A 22252-nucleotide genomic window follows, 5' to 3' on the forward strand; every position below is an offset into this window, starting at 1 on the left:
ACTGCATGGGATGTCTCCCACATCAGACAAAAGGGTGTCTTCTACATAACTGTTAGGAATAATGGGATGTTTCCTCTTTTCCTAGAACTAGAGAGTATCTTGGGTGATTCAAATATGCGGAAAGGGGGGAGAGCGAACTAGCCCCAATCATAGCAGGGAAAGCTGCTCCCTCAACACTATTGTGAGAATAGATGCAAGATTATCTTTTGAAAAGTGAATGTAATTGTCACAGATAGTGCAATATTGACAGAACTAGAGAATGAAGCCCTTTGCTTATGCATGTATCCAGTACAGAACAGGAAGCCATGGTCCAGCATCCTCATGCTATTCTATCATGTACTCAACAAACTAATGTGGCTATTTCAGCAGGTTTGATGGTAATAATCTCCATGCCTATAGCTGACAAACTGTATGGCTGTGTGTATTCCACAAATATTTGCTTAAATTCAAAAGCAAATTACAGTTTGGTTGTGTTCATGGCAGTTTCAGGGTCATTTTCCATCAATTTTTGAACTTTACTAATGTGATTTTCAGGAAAAATGAAAGTTTAGCCTCAATGTTTGACTATTTGATTGTAAAATTGGTACCTCATAATTAGCAATTTGTGCTTTATTGGTTAGTTATGTCATGTGACATTCTTTCAATTCCATGATTGGCTAACTATATAGCTAACCAAGATACTGATGCAGTGGTGAGCTCCATACAGACAATGTAGTCTGGTCACATGGAGCTCATTGAAGATTGACATTATCACAGAAACTATTAATTATTTATTTGATTCTGATACTCTCAATTTACAATTGCATTGTGCTGATTAGTAACATAGCCATCTAATCAGGAAACAAAACATTACAAATCCATCATGTTTGGAATTCTCAAAATATCTGCAGTTTCAAGTCAACAGAGCTGGTTTGCTATTTCACTATTAATTCATTGTGACAAAGTTCCTCCTCTGCCTTGGTGGGTCCTGCACTTATTGGCGGATTTCCTTGCCTCATAGACTCACAGCAGCCCTCAGTTTGGCCACTTTTGCTAGTGGCTCAAACCTGCCATTCACTCAGCTAACCTCATCACTGGCCAGCATGGGGAAAAGGAAGGAGAACAATTCCCACAGTCTCTGCTGGTCCACCGAGTGGGTCGGGGGACAGGCCAGGGACCTTCCACTCTGATGGGACCCACAGTCCAGGTCAGCTCCTCCTGTATCCAATAGGGAGTTGGGGGGATGGGCAGAACCCGGGCCCGCCCTCTACTCTGGGTTCCAGCCCAGGGCCCTGTACATCACAGCTGTCTATAGTGTTTTGTGTAACACCTGTGTGACAGCTACAACTCCCTGGGCTACTTCCCCATGGCCTCCTTCCAACACCTTCTGTATCCTCACCACAGGACCTTCCTCCGGATGCCAGATAGTGTTTGTACTCCTCAGTCCTCCAGCAGCACGTCCTCTCACTCTCAGCTCCTTGTGCACTCTGCACTGACTGAAGTGAGGTCCTTTTTAAACCAGGTGCCCTGTTTAACCTGCCTTAATTGATTCTAGCAGCTTCTTAACTGGCTCCAGGTGTCCTAATTAGTCTGTCTGCCTTAATTGGTTCCAGCAAGTTCCTGATTGTTCTGGAACTGCCCCTGTTATCTTACCAGGGGAAAGGGACCTGCTTAACCTGGGGCTAATATATTTGCCTTCTATCACTCTCCTGTAGGCATCTGGCCTGACCCTGTCACATCATGTATAGATAGCTAGCTAAATAAATAATATATAAATAAATGTGGGCATCTGTATATATATATTTCCATGCAGTATCAGTTATAACTAAGCAAAATGAATACTTCTTTGACAAGTTCATTTTCAGTCTGGAATAATAACAAGCTGACTTTTTCCTTGTTTATGTCTTTGCTATTTAAAAAAAAAGAGAGGAAAAAATAAGGGGGGGGGAATGGGAAACCTGCCTCTTTCTGACTATTCTAAGCATATGCATGTATCTTGTGAGCTTCAGCCTAGAATTGAAGGAATAAGGTCAACGTATAGGTAGGGAAATGTCTTAATCTTTATTTCTTATTGGATCATTTCTACTAGGAATCAACATAAACCATATACGTCTATAAATGATTGAGTGCAACAGAAAGCTTTAATTTTTCTAAGTGTGAAGTAAATATGATCCAGAAAGAAAGAAAAAGATATATTTTTCCAGTCTTCCTAGTCTTGTTTGCATCTCACTTGGGACAGGCTGGCACCTCAGTGCAGTGCAGTGAAGGCAGCATCACAGTTTGAGAAGTTCTGCACTAACTGCTTGTGAATCAAGATCTACAAATCCTATGTGCTTGATGTGGGGAAAAAAGATAAGGAGGTTAGGTATTGCTTTCATAAGGTTGTATAAGATGATTGGATTTAAATCTAATTGCCATGAATTGTGTTACTTTGGAGCTCATTAATCTGGAAACTCTAATAATCTAGGAGCCAATTTGAAAACGTGCATTTGTTTTTAAACTGAAATGTATCCATTATTTCTTCCCCTAGAGATGTCGTTTGGGGTTTTCCTTGGAGTGGTCAAGCCCACTGATTCTTTACACAAAAGTTCAGCTCTTTTTGCCAGATTTATCAGAGGTAGATGGAGCTGTCAGTCTGGATAAACCATGGGCCTGCCAGAAGTTTGCTAAATGTTCACAACCTGATATCTACTGTATTCATTGTTTGAAATTATTCACAAGTTGCCTCCTTAAAATTCATTGAAATTATTTCCACTTTTGGACAACTCTTGTATGAGCACACTCTACCAGATCAGCCTCAACTATGTGGTCAGGAAAAGCTCATGCTTTAGCTAACCATAATTACAATATGGCAACTTGGTCCATAGTTACACACCCTCTCAAAATACCAGAAGCTGGATTCCCATGCATCAGCAGATGCAGTTAGGGCAAGAGGAGGTTTAAATCCCTACACACTACTTCCGTTTTCTTTTATTCTCTATGGAGATATCCCCATTTCTCTTCCTCCCTGTTTTCTTATCACTGCTCTTTATGTGCTACTTGTACATGGTCAATAGACATACCAAGGTAAAATAATAAATGTTGTCTTACCCATCAATTTCTCTCTCCTGATTTCAAAAATTCTTTAAAAACATGACTTGTTAGGAATGGTCTATTTTTGCAAACTGCTCATTTTCAACCTGAATCATGTACAGCCAGTTCTATATACAACTTGGTATTCTTTGTGAGGGTTTTGTGTGTGTGTGTGTGTGCTACAATTCATTTTATAGGAAGCTAATATCACATAAATTCTCTTCACTTGCACTGTAACTGCTGGCTATTTTATTATATGCTAAGTAGTTGGGTAAATGCATGGCTTTTTTTTCTGATCTCTAACTCAAAGTGCAGATTACATAGTCTCTGCTTTTGGATCTAATAAGTAAAATTACAAAGTAAACTACAACATCAAAGTCAGTTCATGTGTGATCATCAAATTTGAAGAATTCATGCAAAACAAATATACATTAGAGAAGACAGCACTAATTCAAAATGTAGGTGAACTCAGTGCAGCTTGTCTTCAGCTGAAACCTGCTTCTTGCCTGATATGAAGAAAGACTAGGAGCCACAAGGGGGTTGAAATTACCATTCATATAACTGGACACATTCTGGATGCTCAACTCACTTACCCTATCCCAGAAAGTCATTTGATGTAGTACATTTAAATCTCTCAAGCTGCAGTTTTGAGCTAGAGTCAATTCATTAATGCCCAGTGAGTAAGTCTTGCTGGGCTAAATTCATTCTTGCTATGACATCTGTGGTCTTACACCAGGGATGTATTTGGTCCATTTTGCTTACTGGCCATTTTTATAGATTTTGGTATAGAATTCAACGGAGTTTGTAACTACTGTAATAAAAGCAATAAAGAAAAACTGTCACACTGTGGTCAACAAGTTCCCAAAATGGATGAGCCTATTATTTATATATATAGTGGTAAGGTCAAAGAGATTCAATGTGAATCCAAAGAGAATCCAACAGCCACATGGTTTACTAATATTGTTCTATTAGATCTGATGCTAGCAATAGCTATAATAGGATAGTATTCTATTTTATATAGCACCTTTCATGCTCAAGTTATTTTGAAAGTAATAGATTTAATACTGGTAGTGCAGTGAAAGTGGTTTCTCAATGTGCAAAAGGAAGCTGCCTTCCTGGCTACTATGCAGTTGATGTGTGGATTATAGGAAGGTGCAGAACTATAAGATAAAATGGAAAATGAAAAATCCATTCAAAATGTCTGATAAACCTGATGGATGGATTTGGACCATAGCCAAAAATATCCATCTTCTTTTACATTCATTTTTATTGTCAAGCTATCTTTTCAGATGATAGTCCCAAGGACCCAAATGCAATTCTTTTATTTGAACCACTTCCAGGGGCTAGGAAACATAATATAACAAGGAAAAATGAGAGCAAAAGTAATTTGCTAAAAATAGACTGAGAACTTTTTAATAATCTTGGGGGGTTTTCTGGCAAAAAGAAAAGAAAATGTAATCCAAGGTTAGCATTGTTCTTAGATATAAGCTATAGTATCACCCCACTGTCTTTGAGTTTGGCTAAGCAAAAGGGCATTTTTATTCTATGCATTGTTATAGTTCCTGTGTTTCCTAAAATATGGCCCTTTTATGCTCTTGAATCATTCACAAATAATGTATTTATATGTATTTGCTTTTTGTTTTCACTTACAAACTGGATTGACGTCAACAGTAAAATCCTCCAAATCCCACAGCATAAGGAACTTTTCCCCTTCAATAACTCCTCCCCATTCTGACAAACCTGAGAATACAGGGTAAGCTATGCAGTGCCCCATGAAAGTAAACAAACTCCAGCTCTGTCAGGCTAAGGAAGGAAGCAATTTCCAGAGGTAGGAGCCCTTCACTGAAAATACCCCTCAATACCTTTTTCAGACATACATAGGGGGGAAGCTACCTCAAGCACTCCAGCTTATCATGATGGCCCCAAAAGCCCTGATCTACCATTGACATTGTGTGGAAAATCCTGGGCCATCATAGAGTTAGTTGAGGAAAGATGGCCAAAAAGAGGGGTTGTATTTGACTGACTGATCAAAGCCGACTGAAATCAATGGAAACCTTTCCACTGATTTCAGTGGTCTATATATTAGGCCCTTAGAGTTCGAAAGAGCTCCATTGAATTCAGTGGGCTATGGATTGGAATCTGAGTTAGGCAGGAACTAAACCATTTAGAGCTTCATAACGTGAAACTTACAACTTTAATTGCCTTGTATTAATTCTCACTATATATAAATTCTAAAATCTAAATTGATCTGTTAAGTGATCATCATAAAAATACTATTTTTTATCTCTAGACTCCTTCTGATGAAAATATAAAAACATTAATAATATCTGTGTATCTATCTATATGGAAAGCCTACAAAAACAGTCTGTTAAAAGTAAAGGAAGGTAAAATTTATATTACACATCAGCCATAACAATCTCTTTTTTATACCATTAAGTTAAGTAAAACATCTTAATCATTGACTGTCATAATTATGCATTTCAGTAACAATTTCTTATTATTCCTTCCAAGAGTGTTTGGTGTTGAGCAAGTGACTTAACAAATGTCTGTTCTATAGTTTTCCCATCTGTAAACTCTGATAAATATTATTTTCGTACTTCAGATAGGTGTGGTGAGATTCCACTCATTAATGTGTATTATTGTTTTCAGCAGTGCCTTTCTTCCTAGAGGATTCCAGAGCACCATGGAAATTATATGTAAATTCAGAGATTTCTTCACCTACTCCTGAAAAGATGTCATCTTTGGGGCAGAACACAACAGCAATTCATCAGCACACAACAACATTATGCAACAGTAGTAACTTTAGAAAAGAAAACCAATGTCATTTTGAATTATGAACAAATGAAAAAAATATTGATCATATAAATATTTGTTTGTAAATTATATTATTTACTACAATGATATCATTGCATTTTTAGTTAAAGCATTAAAATATGCTAATAGGACCTGAAATATTTCATTTTACTTCAATGGGCTTTTGATCAGGGTACATAATTAAAGATTTAAACCTTACTGTATTCTAAAAGACAATGAATAATCCTCTCAAAATGCTATACATAATTGCTGAGAATCTCAGTCCCAATAGGATTTTGTCTCTGTGACATTAAACTGTACTAAAATTGTGGTGTTTTTTTTTTTTACCAGTTTCCTTCTCTACCTATCTAAGATTATGTTTCCTTGTTTGGTTGCCAGGGATATTGTTCTTATTGGAAAGAAATATTATACTCTATACGATTATCCTGCATTTGTAATATCGAAATAAACTGGGTTCAAGCAAATAGCAATACCATATGCCAAATGTCTTAGGTCACTGTAAAGGGAAACAATATGGTTACACAACAACTTTTCAGCCTCTTACCTGTCCAGATCTTGCATTTTCACACACATAAATCTCATAATGTTTTGGGAATTCTGGAGCATGATCATTAACATCAAGAACTTGAACATACACAGTTACTTCAGAAACTTGTTCTGGATTTCCTAAATAAAAGGAGGAAAGGACATCAAGAATCAATGGTTACGTTCTAACCCATTGCATGTTTTCAAGAAATAAGGGTATTCAAATTTTCTATTAAGTGATGACAATCTTCAGCTGAGATGGAAATCCTTACTGATGCCCACAAATATTGCCCAAAATATTAATCGGTTGGGGTATTCCTATCCATTGTGCTGTAAAATTATTTTAGCAAGGTAACACTTCTGATTATAAGATTGCAGCAGCAACCAAGAAGATTTTCTGATATTGTATTTCATTTCGAGAAGCAGACAAAATTGTAAAGCAGAATGTCTCTTTATTATTATTATTATGATTATATTCTGTTTATCCATTGTCTAAAAACACCCTCCCACAAACCACCATATTTTTTAAAAAGGCAATTTTAAAATCATCCACAATGCTTTCGTTAAATGTTGGATTTGTTAATTCATCCATTGGATTATAAATTGATTTATTTTTTAAAAGGAAGCTATGGGACCTGATCCTACAAGCTGGTCAATGCATGCCAACCGTTGTACCAGCACAGAGCTCCATAGACTGTAATAAGAAAAGGAGTACTTGTGGCACCTTAGAGACTGACCAATTTATTTGAGCATGAGCTTTTGTGAGCTACAGCTCACTTCCTCGGATGCATACTGTGGAAACTGCAGAAGACATTATATACACAGAGACCATGAAACAATACCTCCTCGCACCCCACTCCTCCTGTGAGAGGAGGTATTGTTTCATGGTCTCTGTGTATATAATGTCTTCTGCAGTTTCCACAGTATGCATCCGAGGAAGTGAGCTGTAGCTCACGAAAGCTCATGCTCAAATAAATTGGTTAGTCTCTAAGGTGCCACAAGTACTCCTTTTCTTTTTGCGAATACAGACTAACATGACTGTTACTCTGATAGACTGTAATGGGGCTTTGCCCATGCAGAACACTGTAGAGTACTGGAGTCATGGATGCCACTAGAGCTGGTCTTAGTTGACATTTCAGAGGTTTGGGCAAAAACAAATTTCACCAAAATTCCCACTGTTTCAAAAATATCCAGCCAGCTCTAGCCATAAACCAATCAGGATGGATACACCATCCTCTGGTTCATACCCACGGGTTGAGAAACTGTATTCTACAGAAATGAGGCCCGTGGGTAACAACATATCCACAAGCTCCAAGCACACAGATGGGTGCAGAAACCTGAATATTTCCAAACTTTCCCAAACTAGCACCTTTGTTCAAAATACGCCTACATATAAAAGGATGAACTCTTAGGTCTTGTCTACATGCCTATGTTGTACCATTTTAACTATATTGATACAACCCCTCTGGTGTGGATACAGTTATATTAGTATAGATGTACTAATATCTTTTTCTGGTATGGAAAGGGGATTTAGCTACACTTGTATAGGGCATCTTTTATTGGTATAATGGTGTACACAGTAGTGGGTTGTAATGCTTCTCAGGGGGTTATGAGACACCTCGCTACCACTTGCCATTAGCATGAGGAAGCCTTGTTTGTGCCTGCCATGTGTCAGCTCCCTGACTCCATTGGCCACAGGAAACACAAGCACTCCCCTCTTAGCCAAATCAGGCTCTACTGTCTAGTGATAGGCTTGCTACAACCCCTCTGACCATCTCCCTAGAGTGTCGAAGACTTGGTCCATTAGAAACAGACTTCACAGATTTGCTACTTCCAAAGTAGCAGCTTACAATTTTCCTCTTAGATCACAGCACTCCTTAACACACAACACTTAGATACGTTCAGAGCGAAAACAAGCAAAAATTTATTTAACAAAGAGTAAAGATTCAAATGATAGCAAGTAGAAATATTGGAAACAAAAGATGATTGCATATAAAATAAAATCATAACTCAAATTCTAGAACTTAGATTTATTTAATTTTCTACTTTCATATTTTACAGATCAATGCTCACCCCGAAGACCTTGCAGTGTTTTTCAACCAGGGTTGATCTTTCATTCATGAGATAAGTCACACTGCCAGTTTGCCTCCTCAGTGAAAGATGCCAGGGGATACCTCTGCTCCCCCGAAACACTCCAACAATCCACTGTCTTTACTCGGAAACAATATTCCCTCCTGCTGCTTTATTTCTTCCTGTAAATATCCTCTCTCATATAGTTCACAATCTCTTGCTTCGAATTTTAGCTCAGTATGTAAATAGAGCTGTACTGTGAAGCAGACAATACACAATTCCCAGCCAGTGAGATAGCTTCTATTACCCCCTGCCTGGAAGGAACTGGTATGAGGCATGTCACCATGTTTATCTAAACTCCAAGGCATTGAGAATATAATTTCCAGTATAGATACCCAACTCCTTAGCTATTATCTGTACATTCATTTTGAGATAATTATGATACCCAGTGAGCTACTGGCTCTCAGTAGAAATCTCACATGCCATCATTTTGTGAATTATTGTGCATATATTTGACCCAGGGGATCCCTTTAAAAGTCCATGGACCAACCGCCCATTCCCTCACCCAGTTGGCACAAAGAAGTTCCTGGGCCACAGGGTACTGATATAACTATTCCAGTAAAAAAAAAATCACACCCTACTCAAAATAGTTATACTGGTACACAATCTGTATGCAAATCAGACCTAGAAATATTCTTTCTCATTTATTAAAAGATTCACAGAATGCCTCCTAAAGTCAATAGGAGCAGGGCGGTTGAGGGTGATCAACTTCTTTTGGAAGCACTCTTCACATTACTGAATCAAACCTCTACTGAGAGAAAGAGACAGTACAAGAATGTACGTGTCACAGGCACCCTAATAAACATACCACTTTGGCCCCAATACAGCAAAGCACTTGAGGACATACATAGTCCCACTGAAGTCAACAGGAATACTCACATGCTTAAAGTCAGGTGCTTTACTGGATCAGGAGCTGAAGCATAATATTTTCCAGTGAATAGAACCATTGTAGTACATTCTTGTTGATGAATGGCACAACCTGGTTTGTCAATACAGCATGATTGATATTGGCAAGACCCTTCACAGTAGTTGACAATGCAAACTGTTGTGTGCTAGCATAAACTGCCTGCTGACCAGCCTTCCCGTCAGGCTGCTTCCTCTACTCAGGAAAACGAGTCAAATGGATCATGAAGATCAACAAACACTGGAATCTGAGCTGATGCAAGAGGGAACGGTATCAGAAATAACTGTAAATAAATCAGGTCAGATCTGTAACTGATGAGTAGCAGTAGAGCCCCATTGAAACCAGTGGAGCTGGGCTGATTTATGGTAGGCATCAATAGTAGGCATCAAAGTTCATGATAACTCCTTATATTAACCTCTTCATATATTTCTTGAAAGATTTCTTTTTGAGATGATATTTCTCATGCTTAATGTTAATAAGAATTGATTGGGAATGTATTAATAAAATTGGTTGGGCTATTTTTTTACATAACGCAAGCATGGAAAAAATAATCATGTATCTTAAAAACAATTTTGACGCTGCAGCCCTCACCCTATTTGATGCAGGTATGTGGTGAGGAGACTTGGCTGGGATGGCAGAGGGAATACATCTCTGAATTCCTGGCTAGTTTGGGAGGGAATAGCAGCGCCTCCCCGCCATCCCTCTTGACAGCTTCATGGACAGAGCTTGAGTGGAGTGGGCTGATTTTAGTTCCTGCCCTCAGAGCCTGATTGGCCCATTTATAGACTGCATGGGCACCTCATTGGCCTGATGGCACCCTCTGAAAATGTGAGCGTGGGAAGTTTATATTGCTCCTCCTGGCCATGAACTACCATTCACACCTGTTTTCTTTCCCCAGTTACCCTTCCATTTGGTGTTTTTGGACATTTCTCTGTTTCTAATGGTAGATTCCAAATTTTTCTCTTAGCTTTTGGCCAGAAATTCCCACATAGCTAGTTAGCACCTTCCTCAGAGAACACAAGAGGTTTTTCTTGAGATGAAATATTGTACTATTGAGTTATTTGTCACAACTGTGTAATATCTGTCCAGGGAATGTTAACTGAGGTAGCAGAGGGAACAGAGTTGCTTCTGCAGTCCTAAGCACTGGCCAGGTGGCATCTGACTAGACCCTTGCTGCACATTGCATGGCGAGGGAAAGGGGTCAATACCTATGCAGAAAGACGTACCTCTTGTCTCACCACTTATCCCTTGCACAAGAAAATGAGGATATCTGGATCTGAGCATAGCTATATTACTCAGTGCCTATGATACGATAAGCAGAACATTTACTAAGCAGAGCACAGTCTGCATGAGAGGAAGAGGAAGATTCCAAGACAGTAGGAGATCCACAGTAACAGAGTGGCTGGTGTCTAGGGAGGTTCTTTAAGAAGAAATCAAGGTTGTAGCAGTAATTATTGGAGACCAAACTGGCCAAATCATGCAGAAATCAAAACAAAGTTTGCTAATGTAATAATGTGATTGTCCCTAGTGATAAAATCCTATCCAATAGGTGCAGAGAACTAAAGAAGTTCTGGACTCTCAAAGGCCAATCCAAAGTGAGGCAGGAGAAAAAAGCCTAGGACTAATCATGATGCCAAGAAGAATATGCCCTTGGGAAGAAACAGAGGCCGCTCAGAAAAAACAGAAGTAATTTATACTCAACATAACCAAGTAAAGGTACCTCAGTCATCATTGTGTAAACAAAAAAAGATTTCAAAGTAATTCATTGTTATTAACTGAATCTGTAAGAGAATGAAACAAATTTATGACACTGCAGATTCATTTGGGAAGAGTATGAGATGGATTGTAGCAATTCAGCCAAGGCAGATGGGGTGGGCTTGCTTCAGAGTAGCACGGAGATGCACCACACCATGGCTGAAAGAGGATGTCCACTATTGGCTAGAGTCATTCCAGAGCCAGAAATAGTTTGTGAGAGAAGGGCAATATGGGGAAAACTTCCCAGTGTCCTCTCTGTTGCTGTGACTGACTGGAGTCATCCTATGTGTTGGCAGTGGCATTTTTTATCAGACCAGGAGGAGTGAGGTTGTGTGTGTATGTGTGTGTGTGTAACAGGAAGCAAACAGAACAGTGTTGGGCTAAAAGCATTAATTAAAATGAGAAACAAAGAGAATGTTACAATGGAATCCTGGCCTGACTGAAGTCAATGGCAAATGACTATTATAGGGCCAGGTTTTCACGCTGAGTATTGTGCTGGAGAGAGTGGAAAATGTTTCAAAGATAGAAGCATGATTTAAATGTCAAACACTGTATTTGGAATTATAGGAAGATGCCTAACTTAGTCTGAGTAGCTTGGCTTTTATGAGTACCAAGCACCCAGCAGCTCCTATTAACTTCAGTGGGAGCTGCTGGTTTCTCAGCCTTTTTGAAAATCAGGCCACACATTTAGGGGCCGGAGCATATCTGTAAGCATCCGTTTTTGAAAATATTGACCTAAATAATTATACTATGTGTTGAATCAGGCATTGAAATGTGAACATTGCTGGGAGAAATGCATTAAAGTGCACCATCAGTGAAAAGAATTCCTCGAAAACCTAAAAGACAAAAAGAGTCAGTGAGTATTTCCCCCCCACAATAAGTTCACTTGTAAATAAAATTTAAATGGAAAAAAAATCAGATCACTTACTTGATTAGGCTGAGCCAGGTTGTGACTGTGTGTTCTCCCACCTCATTTCCTAGTGGAGATGAGCAGGAAGGAAGTATTGAATGGTAATGCTAAAAGCTAAAAATATAAAAGAACTTTATATAAATTGAAAGGCTAATCAATAAAATCACACTTATCAGACAAAACTGGACAGGTGAGTTAAATCCTTTACCTTCCATGCTTAAGAGCTGGAGAGAGTTTTGAATTCTGTAGTCGAAAGAAAATTGTGAAGCTCAGTATAAAAGGGGGGTGGTATGCTGAACTATTCAGGACAGATGGTCCTTTCTGTTATCTCTAGCTGGTAACTACTTAGAGCTGGTAGTGAACCACACCTCTGGGCATCCAAAGAAATAGCAAATTAGAGTCAAAGTTGTCCCATGTTTCAGTCAGCTGTTACCATCAGAAGTACTTGATGGAGATGTATACTTCAATTGACAGAACTTGGAGGCAGACAACATTTTGGCCCCTAATGACCTTCCTTTTGTGAATGAACAAATCACCTTCAAGTCAGTCTGGTGGCTGACAAGTTTTCTTGTTCTGTTTGCATTATTAGAGTGCTATTATTTCTGGTTTGGATTGTGTACTCCAGGGATCGGCAACCTTTGGCACGTGGCCCGCCAGGGTAATCCCCCTGGTGGGCTAGGCTGGTTTGTTTACCTGCTGCGTCTGCAGGTTCGGCCTATCACCGCTCCAGGCCAATGTGGGCTGCGGGAAGCGACGCAGACCGAGGGATGTGCTGGCTGCCACTTCCTGCAGCCTCCTTTGGCCTGGAGCGGTGAACTGCAGCCAGTGGGACCGCGATTGGCCAAACCTGTGGACACGGAAGGTAAACAAACCGGCCCAGCCCGCCAGGGGCTTACCCTGGCAGGCCATGTGCCAAAGGTTGCCGATCCCTGGTGTACTCTATATAGGCAGATTAGCACCTACCAAAAGACAGAAAATATTTGGCTTGATTCGCTGTTGCATTGGAACTCCACTCAGTGCATGATGGAAGAAGGGTCATTAGGCATCTGGTTCTGGCTCTGAGAATCTCAAGGTCAGACCTGGCACAAGTAGACATACCATATGTTGTGCCACTGATGTATGCTCCTTAATGCAACTTACATCAGTGGAGGATTGCCGTGGAACTCATCCCTGTGCCCCTCAGCCCCCTATACTGAGAAATGGTCGGGGATGGAGGCATGACTATGGTGCAGATGCCAGGACACTTACGGGTTTTGAAGCTGGATTTATGCCATCTGGTTGGTGCAGAGGGACTGTAACCATACATGGCCCATATGGGATGAAATCCAGGTTCCACTGTCATCAATGGTAGTTTTGCCATTGGGGTCAATGGAGCCAGAATTCCACCCATAGTTTCTTTGTTTTTCAAGAAAAGATTGCTTTGTCCACAGGATAGACATGATGATGATTTTTCAGGTGTTAAATGTTATTGATTGATAAAGTAAATGATCTTCAAGGATATCCAAACCAATGTGAAACACCTTTAATACCTCTGGATATCATCTTATTAAATGGTGACCTTATAATCATTAAAGAGCTGGAGAATAAATATAGCAAAATGAGAAGGGCTCCCTCTTCTTACAATACATATCTTAATATTTCTTGACATTGAAAGCCTTGGCATTTCTTCTGGTTCAGGGGACATTTATTCAGTTGTAATGTGTGGATCTCTCCCATTTTAGTGTTTAGCTAAACAGAAAAGTCACAATCCTAAACTGAAGTCATCCTGCAAAGTTTCCATAGACCTATTCAAGGTATGACAAAAATATGCCAGAGATGCTTTCCATTACACCATATCACCCGCCAGCTGTCCAATAAAGTGAAAAAGAAGATACATTCATAAAATGTAAAAAACTCACAGATAAACCAAGAATTCAAACAAGACTATCAATTCACAAATATAAAATGAGGGTTGCAGTAAATATTGCCACCAACTTTACTATATTAAGCTTACCATTGTATCTACTATTCTGATATATACATGGGGAATGCTTTCTTATGGGGAATCTATTGGATTAACATATATCTAAAGGTTGTCTCTTTCACCAGAGACAAGAAGCTGGTCCAATAAAAGATGTTACCTCACACACCTTGTCTTACTCATATTTCTAAATAGTCATCATAAAAAACAAATGTATATGACACAATGTCTAAACCACATGCTAGTTATTAAAAATACATGGCAATAAGTAGTTCATCCATTGATATCCTCCTATTTTGTTGACCTTTTCTCTTCCTATGGATGATGTGATTAATTTTAACTAAGAAGAAACACATTTTGCCACATCCAGTTCCAAATTAGCAAGCAAGCATTTTCCGTAATGTTGTCCCAAAGATAGGGCAGCTGGATAACTGAAAGCACAAACAGAGGCAATTTGCATTTAACTTTCAGACAAAACTGACAGGTGAAATCTATATAAAGGATAATTCCCAGACTTAACTGTCACTGTAGAGAAGTCTAGCTGATTTAGGCCCCACATTAACCATTAATTTGAAATACAGGTTTCCTACCGGTGTTAAATTAGACCCTGGCTAATTTTACACTAGTCAAAAATCTGGTGTGAAATTAACCAGGGTCTAATATAACATAAGATCTTGCACCAGGGGAGCAATTCATATGCTTCAGTATAACTTGAAAGTGTTAGAGTCTTCATCTCATTACAATTTCGTTTCTTTTTTTTTTCTAATAAGGTCATCTTTTATGAAAGAGCACAAGACCTTGGAGCTCAAAAACATCCTGCTTCCACTGAACTCATCATTTTAATAATGCTCCTTAATGTAACAAGAAACAGCAATATAAAGAGAAATTAGCATGTATTCTCCATTTTAAAAAAGGGCTGTTCAGATGATAATTACACTAAGTGCATGCAGGATACAAAACATGTGTTCCTTAAATTCTTACTCACTTGTTTCTGTGGCTGTAACAGTTATGTTGTGCCAAGCAGCTGTCTCTCGGTCCAGAAGCTTAGTTATAATGATTGTTCCACTGTGTGCATTGATGCTGAACAATCTCTTTAAATACGTGCTGTGGACAATAGAATACCTGCACCAAAAGAGTAAAGAGGTTGCCTAATACTGAAATGTTCCATCTTGCAGCTTGGACGTATAAAGCTATTGTCAGTCGAGAAAACAGAGCTGTGCATATATACATATAAATGTGTGCAGCAGCAACTCAGAAATTATGAAAAATGTACACTTATAAACATTTAAAATTCACTGCTGCCAAGATCAAAGCTCTTCTTTTCATAAAACCAAATATGCCTCAGATCTATATTAATGTGAACTGAATCTAAAATGCATTATTCATTCTTATTTCTAAGTCGGTCTCACAGCAGGTGAATGACTTGGTTGAAAAGAAACAGCAAAAATGCCTTGTGAAATGAATAACACTGGAAACTAAGTAGAGGTATAATGGTAAATCTATTTTATTGTTGCTGACATGTTATGATGTCGAAGGAATGAGCATTAGGGAAAAAGAGAGGCATCTGGCTATCTATAATGAGGTGTCTGCTAACCCCAGGTACAAAATCCAAAAGTGAGAAATGATTGCAATGAGACCAACTTGAAGCTCTACTGCAACAGCCATCATTTGAAAAGCTCTGCATGCCATGTTCATATGCAAACATACAAAATGCAGGTGGAATGATAGTTACATTCTTATCATTGGCCACATATGAGTGACTATGAAAAAGGCAGAGAGTGAAGTCAAATATATAACTTAAAATGTCAGAGATTTTTAAATGACTGGAATTTTTTAAAAAAGATAAAACTAAATGTGTGGCTTTATTCATAAGGTACAGTAGGTGGCTATTTCTTGGAAGTGAAATTTGCGCACACTCAGAAAGTCTGCATTGGTCCTGTGCAGAATACCCATACTTAACAATTCCCTCTTCTTCTTCAGCTTTCATTTTGCTTGATAAAGTCTTTATATTACAAATTGACACTTAAGACTCTTCTCTGATAGCCCTTATTAAATGCCAGTGGTTGGATGACTCTCTAACTTTTAATTTATAGTTACCATGCATCCTGTGTGAAAATCAGCAAGATACTAAATCCAAGAACTACCATACTAGATTGTCGTCTGTTCACTTCAGTTTAGCGAGACTTGTCAATGTCTCCTTTATAAACTGCTATTTCAGGGATTTATAACTCAGCTTCAAACATATTTCATTTATGAGAATATCTTCTCATCCTCTCTCCCCATGCAATCTTTTCTTGTTGTTTCTGTTTTCTTTTTTTCTGATTTCAGACATTTGTTTGTTTTAAATAAACTTTATTTATTATAACATATATTGCTGTTTGCAAACTAGTGTCCATAATGGCAATCAGGCCTGGGTTTGTTTTGTTTTGTTTTTGTATTATAAGAAAACACTGACAGCTGAGTTATTGTTAAATAATTGGCTGCATATGCATATACTTTCCCAAAAACATACATATATATGTCTTAAAATCATAGTTGATGCACGTTGCAAAATGAAATGTTCCATCTTAAAGGAAGTCTATGGTGCAACAAACCTGCTTAAACATTGCTGGTTTGGGGCAATCGACACACATTTACATCACAGCAACCCCTAGAGTAATATTTTATTTTGAAAAAAATATACTATACAAATGTTATAAATATTCACAGTATTTACATGTTTGGTACTGATGCTATAATTCTCTGAGAAAAAACACCAAGTGTTTTGAAAAATTCTGTACATATATTTGTACTTTTTTTAACTTAATTTTACCCCAGACTAAGTCTTAAAATAATATAATAGGAAACTAGTATTATAAAAGACAAAAATATTGGAAATCTATAGTATATTGAAGCATAGATAATAATGGAGTATATCATCTACTAAGAACTTGATAATTTAGTCCACACTAGTGTATTATTTTGCACCAAACTAGTTTGTACTGTACCTTAGGTTGTCTAAATTAAGTGGTGTTCAATTATATCAACTGACTCTACAAGCTATTTTAATTATAAATCAAATGCTAAAGATTAATCAGCTGTGTCCTGCCTTAAGATACGTTAAAACTATATTGTGAAATACATAGTTTGTAGAATTGTTCACTACAAAATTTCACTATTAGGGACAAATACCAGTCATAGAAGGCTGAAAGAGAAGGAAACTGGTACAATTATGTTACACAGAGCTAGCTGGCTAGATCCTGGCTGTTGGAGTGGACTCTGTTCCTACCCAAGTCTAAAACATAACATGGCACTACAATATTTCCCTCTGCCCCTCTGTAAAGGAGATTTTGGGGAGCAGGCTGGAGTAGGGATAGGGGCATAGCCAGTGGATCAGCAATTATTCAGAACACAGTGACATCTGTGCTACTGCAGGCCTGAGGTTTTAGCTGTGAACATGGCACCACAGTTCTGTTGTTGCCCCATATCCTCTACAGGGCCACTATTTGATCTATTTTTCCATCCACTGGCTACTATGAAGAATTGATTTACAAAACCCATTTATTCAGGCTTTGCACAGGGGTCAGGATTAAGCCCAGAGGAAGGAAATGACATTTTACTATTCCAGACTATTTGGCTTAAGGATATCCAGGCTATCATAACGTAGGTGAACTTTAGTTCAGTCATGAAGCATAGACCTGTGTAATGGAAAAGAGTCCCCTGGGATTTTTTCTCACTTGAATAGTCTTGGGGCCCCTTTGATATCTCAGCCCTGGTTTTTAAATCACTTCTTCCTAGCATACCTATTTACATTGTACGGTGTGTACCTGATGGGACTGTTGGCATTGTCTGGATCTCTGGCAGTGATAGCACCAACCAAGGAACCATTTGTGGCCCCTTCAGCGATTTCCATCACATAGTTCTGTGAGGTGAAAACTGGAGGCTCATCAGCGTCTTCCACACTGATCTTGATAATGGTTGTGTCTTCAAAGGGCCCTTCCTTCATAAAACGGCCATCCATTTGCCTGTTGACTGCTTTTGCTCTAACACTGTATCTCCTTTTGCTCTCATAATCCACTCTCTGTCGACAAACAAAGTGGGAAGTGGAATATTCCTTCTTCTTTTTTTTTTTAGAATTTTAAAATTAATAATACATTAATGATTGATGTAAGATTAAAGACAAGATACAGTGGTACACTTCTTTTGGGAATGTTTTAAAAGCAGTTACACACACACACACATATACACACACTGCAATAACAGTTTAATTATTAATCTGTCTTACTTTACTTTGCTTTCACTATTAAAGATTGATTTCCTTGGCTTGCTCTGATGTTATGATTTAATAGTATTGTAATGGATAGCTTCCTTTACTTTTTCACTTATGTCTAATGTAGGTTTTATGTTCTTAATGCCTGTAGAGTTAACATTATACAATACATCATATGAATTTTCATGTAGAATAAGGGGAATTAATTAATTTTCAGATGCTCAGACTGAGTTTATTAAAGTTTAGTCTTCAGAAAAAATAACTCTGTCTCCCCTTTAAAAAAACAAATGAAGAATAACTCTCTGACCATACTGTCTGTCCTACTATCTGTTTAGTCAGGATTAGTAATACAAACTATAACAGGAAATATTAGCGAAATAGCTTCCTTTCCTTGTAACTGTTCCAAATGGGCAAAAGACAGCAACATCAAATTCTTTAGTCTCCCATACTTCACAGAAGTGCTGACATTTTCTGAGTAAATACCCTGTGCTCTCTAGCTCCATCACAGAATATTTTTTTGGCTTTCCATACCATGAGAACACAGGTAACCAACTCAGTGAACTTACTTTCTGTCTTTTCCCTCCCCGTCAAATTTTAAAATGAAAACTTGTCATCAGTTCAATTCTAGTAGCTAACTCTTTTTCTCCCTATGTGATGCTAAAGTAAGTCCCATATACAACTGAAGCTTCCTGAGTATGTTTCAGTGAAGAAATCATAACACTTTTCACTAATACACAGAAGTATCTTCCATCTCAAGATCTTAACATTCTTTACTAACAGTGAGTTATGCCTCAGAACACTCCTCTCCTATTATTCTTCCCATTTTACAAGTGAGGAAACAAGGCACAGAGAGGTGAAGACATTTTCCCACAATCACATAAAGAGACAATTACAAAGCTGGGAATAAAACCCAGATATCCTGACCCCAACTGCTTGAGCCACAAACCAAAAATATCATTCTACTTTCTAAGCTAGTGAGGCTGTTTTCCCCCACATCTTTCCAGATCCTATTTTCAGTCAGATTATTAGTGCTTAAAGAAGCCAGATAGAAAAACATGGAGACAACAAGATGCAGTGTTGTTGTTTTAGTAGTAGTAGTTATTATTTTATTATTTTAAAAGATTATGCTATGTGTCATTTTAGTGGGTTTTTTAATGCCTCACCTCTTTTAATATAACAATTCCTTCTTGGGTCTCATTGTTAGTAATGATGTCAAAAACAAGTGACTCATTTCCTTCGATGACATAATTCATGGCTGCATTCTCCCCTATGTCGCTGTCTTCTGCCATGATTTTGCCTATGGTAGAGCCTGCTGGTGCCGCCTCAGAGATATTCATGTAGTAGAACTCTTAAAGAAACAGCCAAGTACCTTCACATTAAACATTGTCAACAATCTGTAACAGTTGAAAGCACTGGTGTGCAACCTGTGGCCTGGGGAATAGTAGTGGCCTTTGAAACACTCACCTGAGGCCATGGGGGTGTGTGTGACTATTTAAGAAAAAAAATGTTTGCCTGAATATAAATTGAAAATATGTTTCCTGAGCTGGGTAATGTGAGTTTCAAAGGGAAGTGTTTGAATCAGCCTCATTCCTGTGAGGAAGCACTAGGGGGCAGCACCTCCATAACTGCATCACAACTGCTCCCCTGCTGCCTGGGAAACCACTCTGAGGTGAGCTGGGAGCAGATTCTGTCATATTCTTGCTAGAGCTGCTCAGCAGTGATCCTGTTGCTAGCCTGCTACTTTGCAGGAATAGGGATCGAGTAAGTCCCTGCAGCTGCAGCTACTCAGCACTCCTGACACCCTAACAAGCCAGCTGGGATGCCTGATGGACTGCCTTGCATGATTCGTTGAGGAAGCCAACAGGCTGGTTCTTAAACTCAGCAGCAGCGGTAGTTCACTGGCTGCTCAACGCTCACACCCTCTCTGCCTCCCTGTGCTTGTCTCTCGCCAACCACTGCTCCTCTTCTGCTCCTTCACAGCTCCAGTCCAGATCCTACCCTGCACCAAGCATTGTTCTCCTCCTGTCCCAGCCTTGGTCCAGTCTCAGAGCCAATCCTGCTCCTGCCTTCCCTTACTCCTAGCAAGCCAGTTCTGACCTTTGGCTCTGCTTCCTGGTTCTGGCATTTGGACTCCGATCACTAGCCCTGACTCCCACTCCAACCACTAGGCCTAACTGCCTACAGCTCAGTCTCCTGGCCAAGCGAAGGGAGGAGAGAGAAGATTAAGGTTCTACACTGCCTGTTTTCTTGCTAGATTGTGGGATCCATAGGGAGGACAGCATAGCAGCTCAGTTGCCTATGCCTGAGCATAGGGAAATAGAATATTGATTGTGGCCCTGTGGCCTTTTTAAACTGCTGGATGAAATCTTAGCTCAGTTGAAATCCATGGCAAAGCTCACATTAACTTCAGTGGGACTAGGAATCCAGCTGTTAAGTTTAATTCTAATGCTGAAAAGTTGGACCCAACCGGTTTACAGTATTTGTATGGTGTGCACTTGCAACATCATTATTATTTACTGTAGGTTTCTGAATAAAAAGTATCTAAGTCCGAATTATTTCCCACCACTTCATTCTGAAACCACCTTTGTTTCCCACACTTTTACAATTAACCTTTATTTCAGATCAGTGACCACAGGGTGCAGAAAACGAAGTGGTGTGAAACCTCCTCTCTACATATGCACACTCTGGGAAGACTGCCATTAAAATATAGATCTCTGTATTAAGCTAGCATAGTGTGATTCTTTCTCCTGAATGCAGCTGCATGCTAGATAGCAGTGGCTATGCATAGCTTCCCTACCAGTTCAGTTTGTATTTATCGTTTAATTAGTCAGTCCTGAAAGAAAGAATTTTTATCCTTAGATAAACATAATTTTACAGTTGTCAATATATTAATAGTAATAAAGAAAAATTATGCCCTAAATCCCAAGAGAAAAAAAACTCCTTTTTTGTATTTAACTTCCCTAAAGTAGATATCTTTTTTATCTCAAAACTATAACAAAACATAGCACTGGCTTGAGCTCTCTAGATATTTAGTCCAGGTTATTTTTTTATGGAAAAGTTATTGGTTTATCAATCTTTTATTTGACTATATGAGACAAAAGGCAAAATGTAGATCTGATCTAAATGGGTATACCACTGAACTCACTGACATTGCACTAGGACTAAATTTTCCCCACAGTTTCTTGTGTAATAATAAAACTTCTTGGCATTTACTCACTTTGTTGAAATTTGGGTTTGTTGTCATTGATGTCAGAGAGGTTGATGGTTACAGTTGCTGTTCCTGAAAATCCACCCATTTGCCCAACCATATCTTTGGCTTGGATAATGACAAAATATTGCTCCTTAGTTTCTCTGTCCATTTGGGAAGAAATTCTAATGACACCTGGAAGATACAGTTAGCTAAGCACATTATTTACAATATCTGACCGGACATTAAGAGTACAAAAAGAAGCACCAGATTCGGTAGCACTAAGAGCTCTCACAATTCATAACATCTGCAGGCTGAGCTTATTCTTCCATTCCCACACTCCCACCCATGTGCCACCCTCCCATCACACTTTATTGCAGGGGTTCCCTGCACCCTCCATCCCTTCCCTCATGCCAAGGGCTCTGGGTGATTCCTTCCCACCATGCAAGAGTTTCCTATTCCCCTATGCCAGGGCTCTGTATGCATCCCCATTCCCCCATGCTAGGGATTCTATGTGCCCCCTCCCCATTTGCCCTTCCCCCACACAATGTCCCCCATTCTCTGCTCATGTCATTTTAAATTTTATTGGGAGGATGGACAGAAATGGGATATTGTTATGCTCGAAGGCATTAATTGGTGCCATCAACCAGTGGTTTAATCATTATACAGTTGCAGAGGTACTTGAAGCTGGGTTAAACAGAGTAAAGGGGGCTACACGTGTCCCTCGTGGTCCCCCAGATCAATAGGGTTCTGCTCATTGGTTCACA

At 38.9% G+C, this 22252-nt stretch overlaps 1 protein-coding gene across 6 annotated transcripts in view; it reads right to left on the minus strand.

Moving 5' to 3' along the window:
- The window catches only part of CDH19 (cadherin 19), a 177502-nt gene that overhangs the window by 18075 nt on the left and 137175 nt on the right, over positions 1 to 22252 (minus strand). For all 6 annotated transcript variants that reach the window (XM_043539920.1, XM_043539921.1, XM_043539922.1 and 3 more), the window contains 5 exons: positions 21516 to 21680; positions 19462 to 19646; positions 17856 to 18109; positions 15035 to 15171; positions 6410 to 6531 (listed from right to left, as the gene is read on the minus strand). In XM_043539920.1, the coding sequence (XP_043395855.1) occupies positions 6410 to 6531; positions 15035 to 15171; positions 17856 to 18109; positions 19462 to 19646; positions 21516 to 21680 (863 nt within the window). The remainder of the gene's footprint in view (positions 1 to 6409; positions 6532 to 15034; positions 15172 to 17855; positions 18110 to 19461; positions 19647 to 21515; positions 21681 to 22252) is intronic.

This window comes from Chelonia mydas, chromosome 2, assembly GCF_015237465.2.
Source record: "Chelonia mydas isolate rCheMyd1 chromosome 2, rCheMyd1.pri.v2, whole genome shotgun sequence".
In the NCBI taxonomy this organism is placed as follows: Eukaryota; Metazoa; Chordata; order Testudines; family Cheloniidae; genus Chelonia; species Chelonia mydas.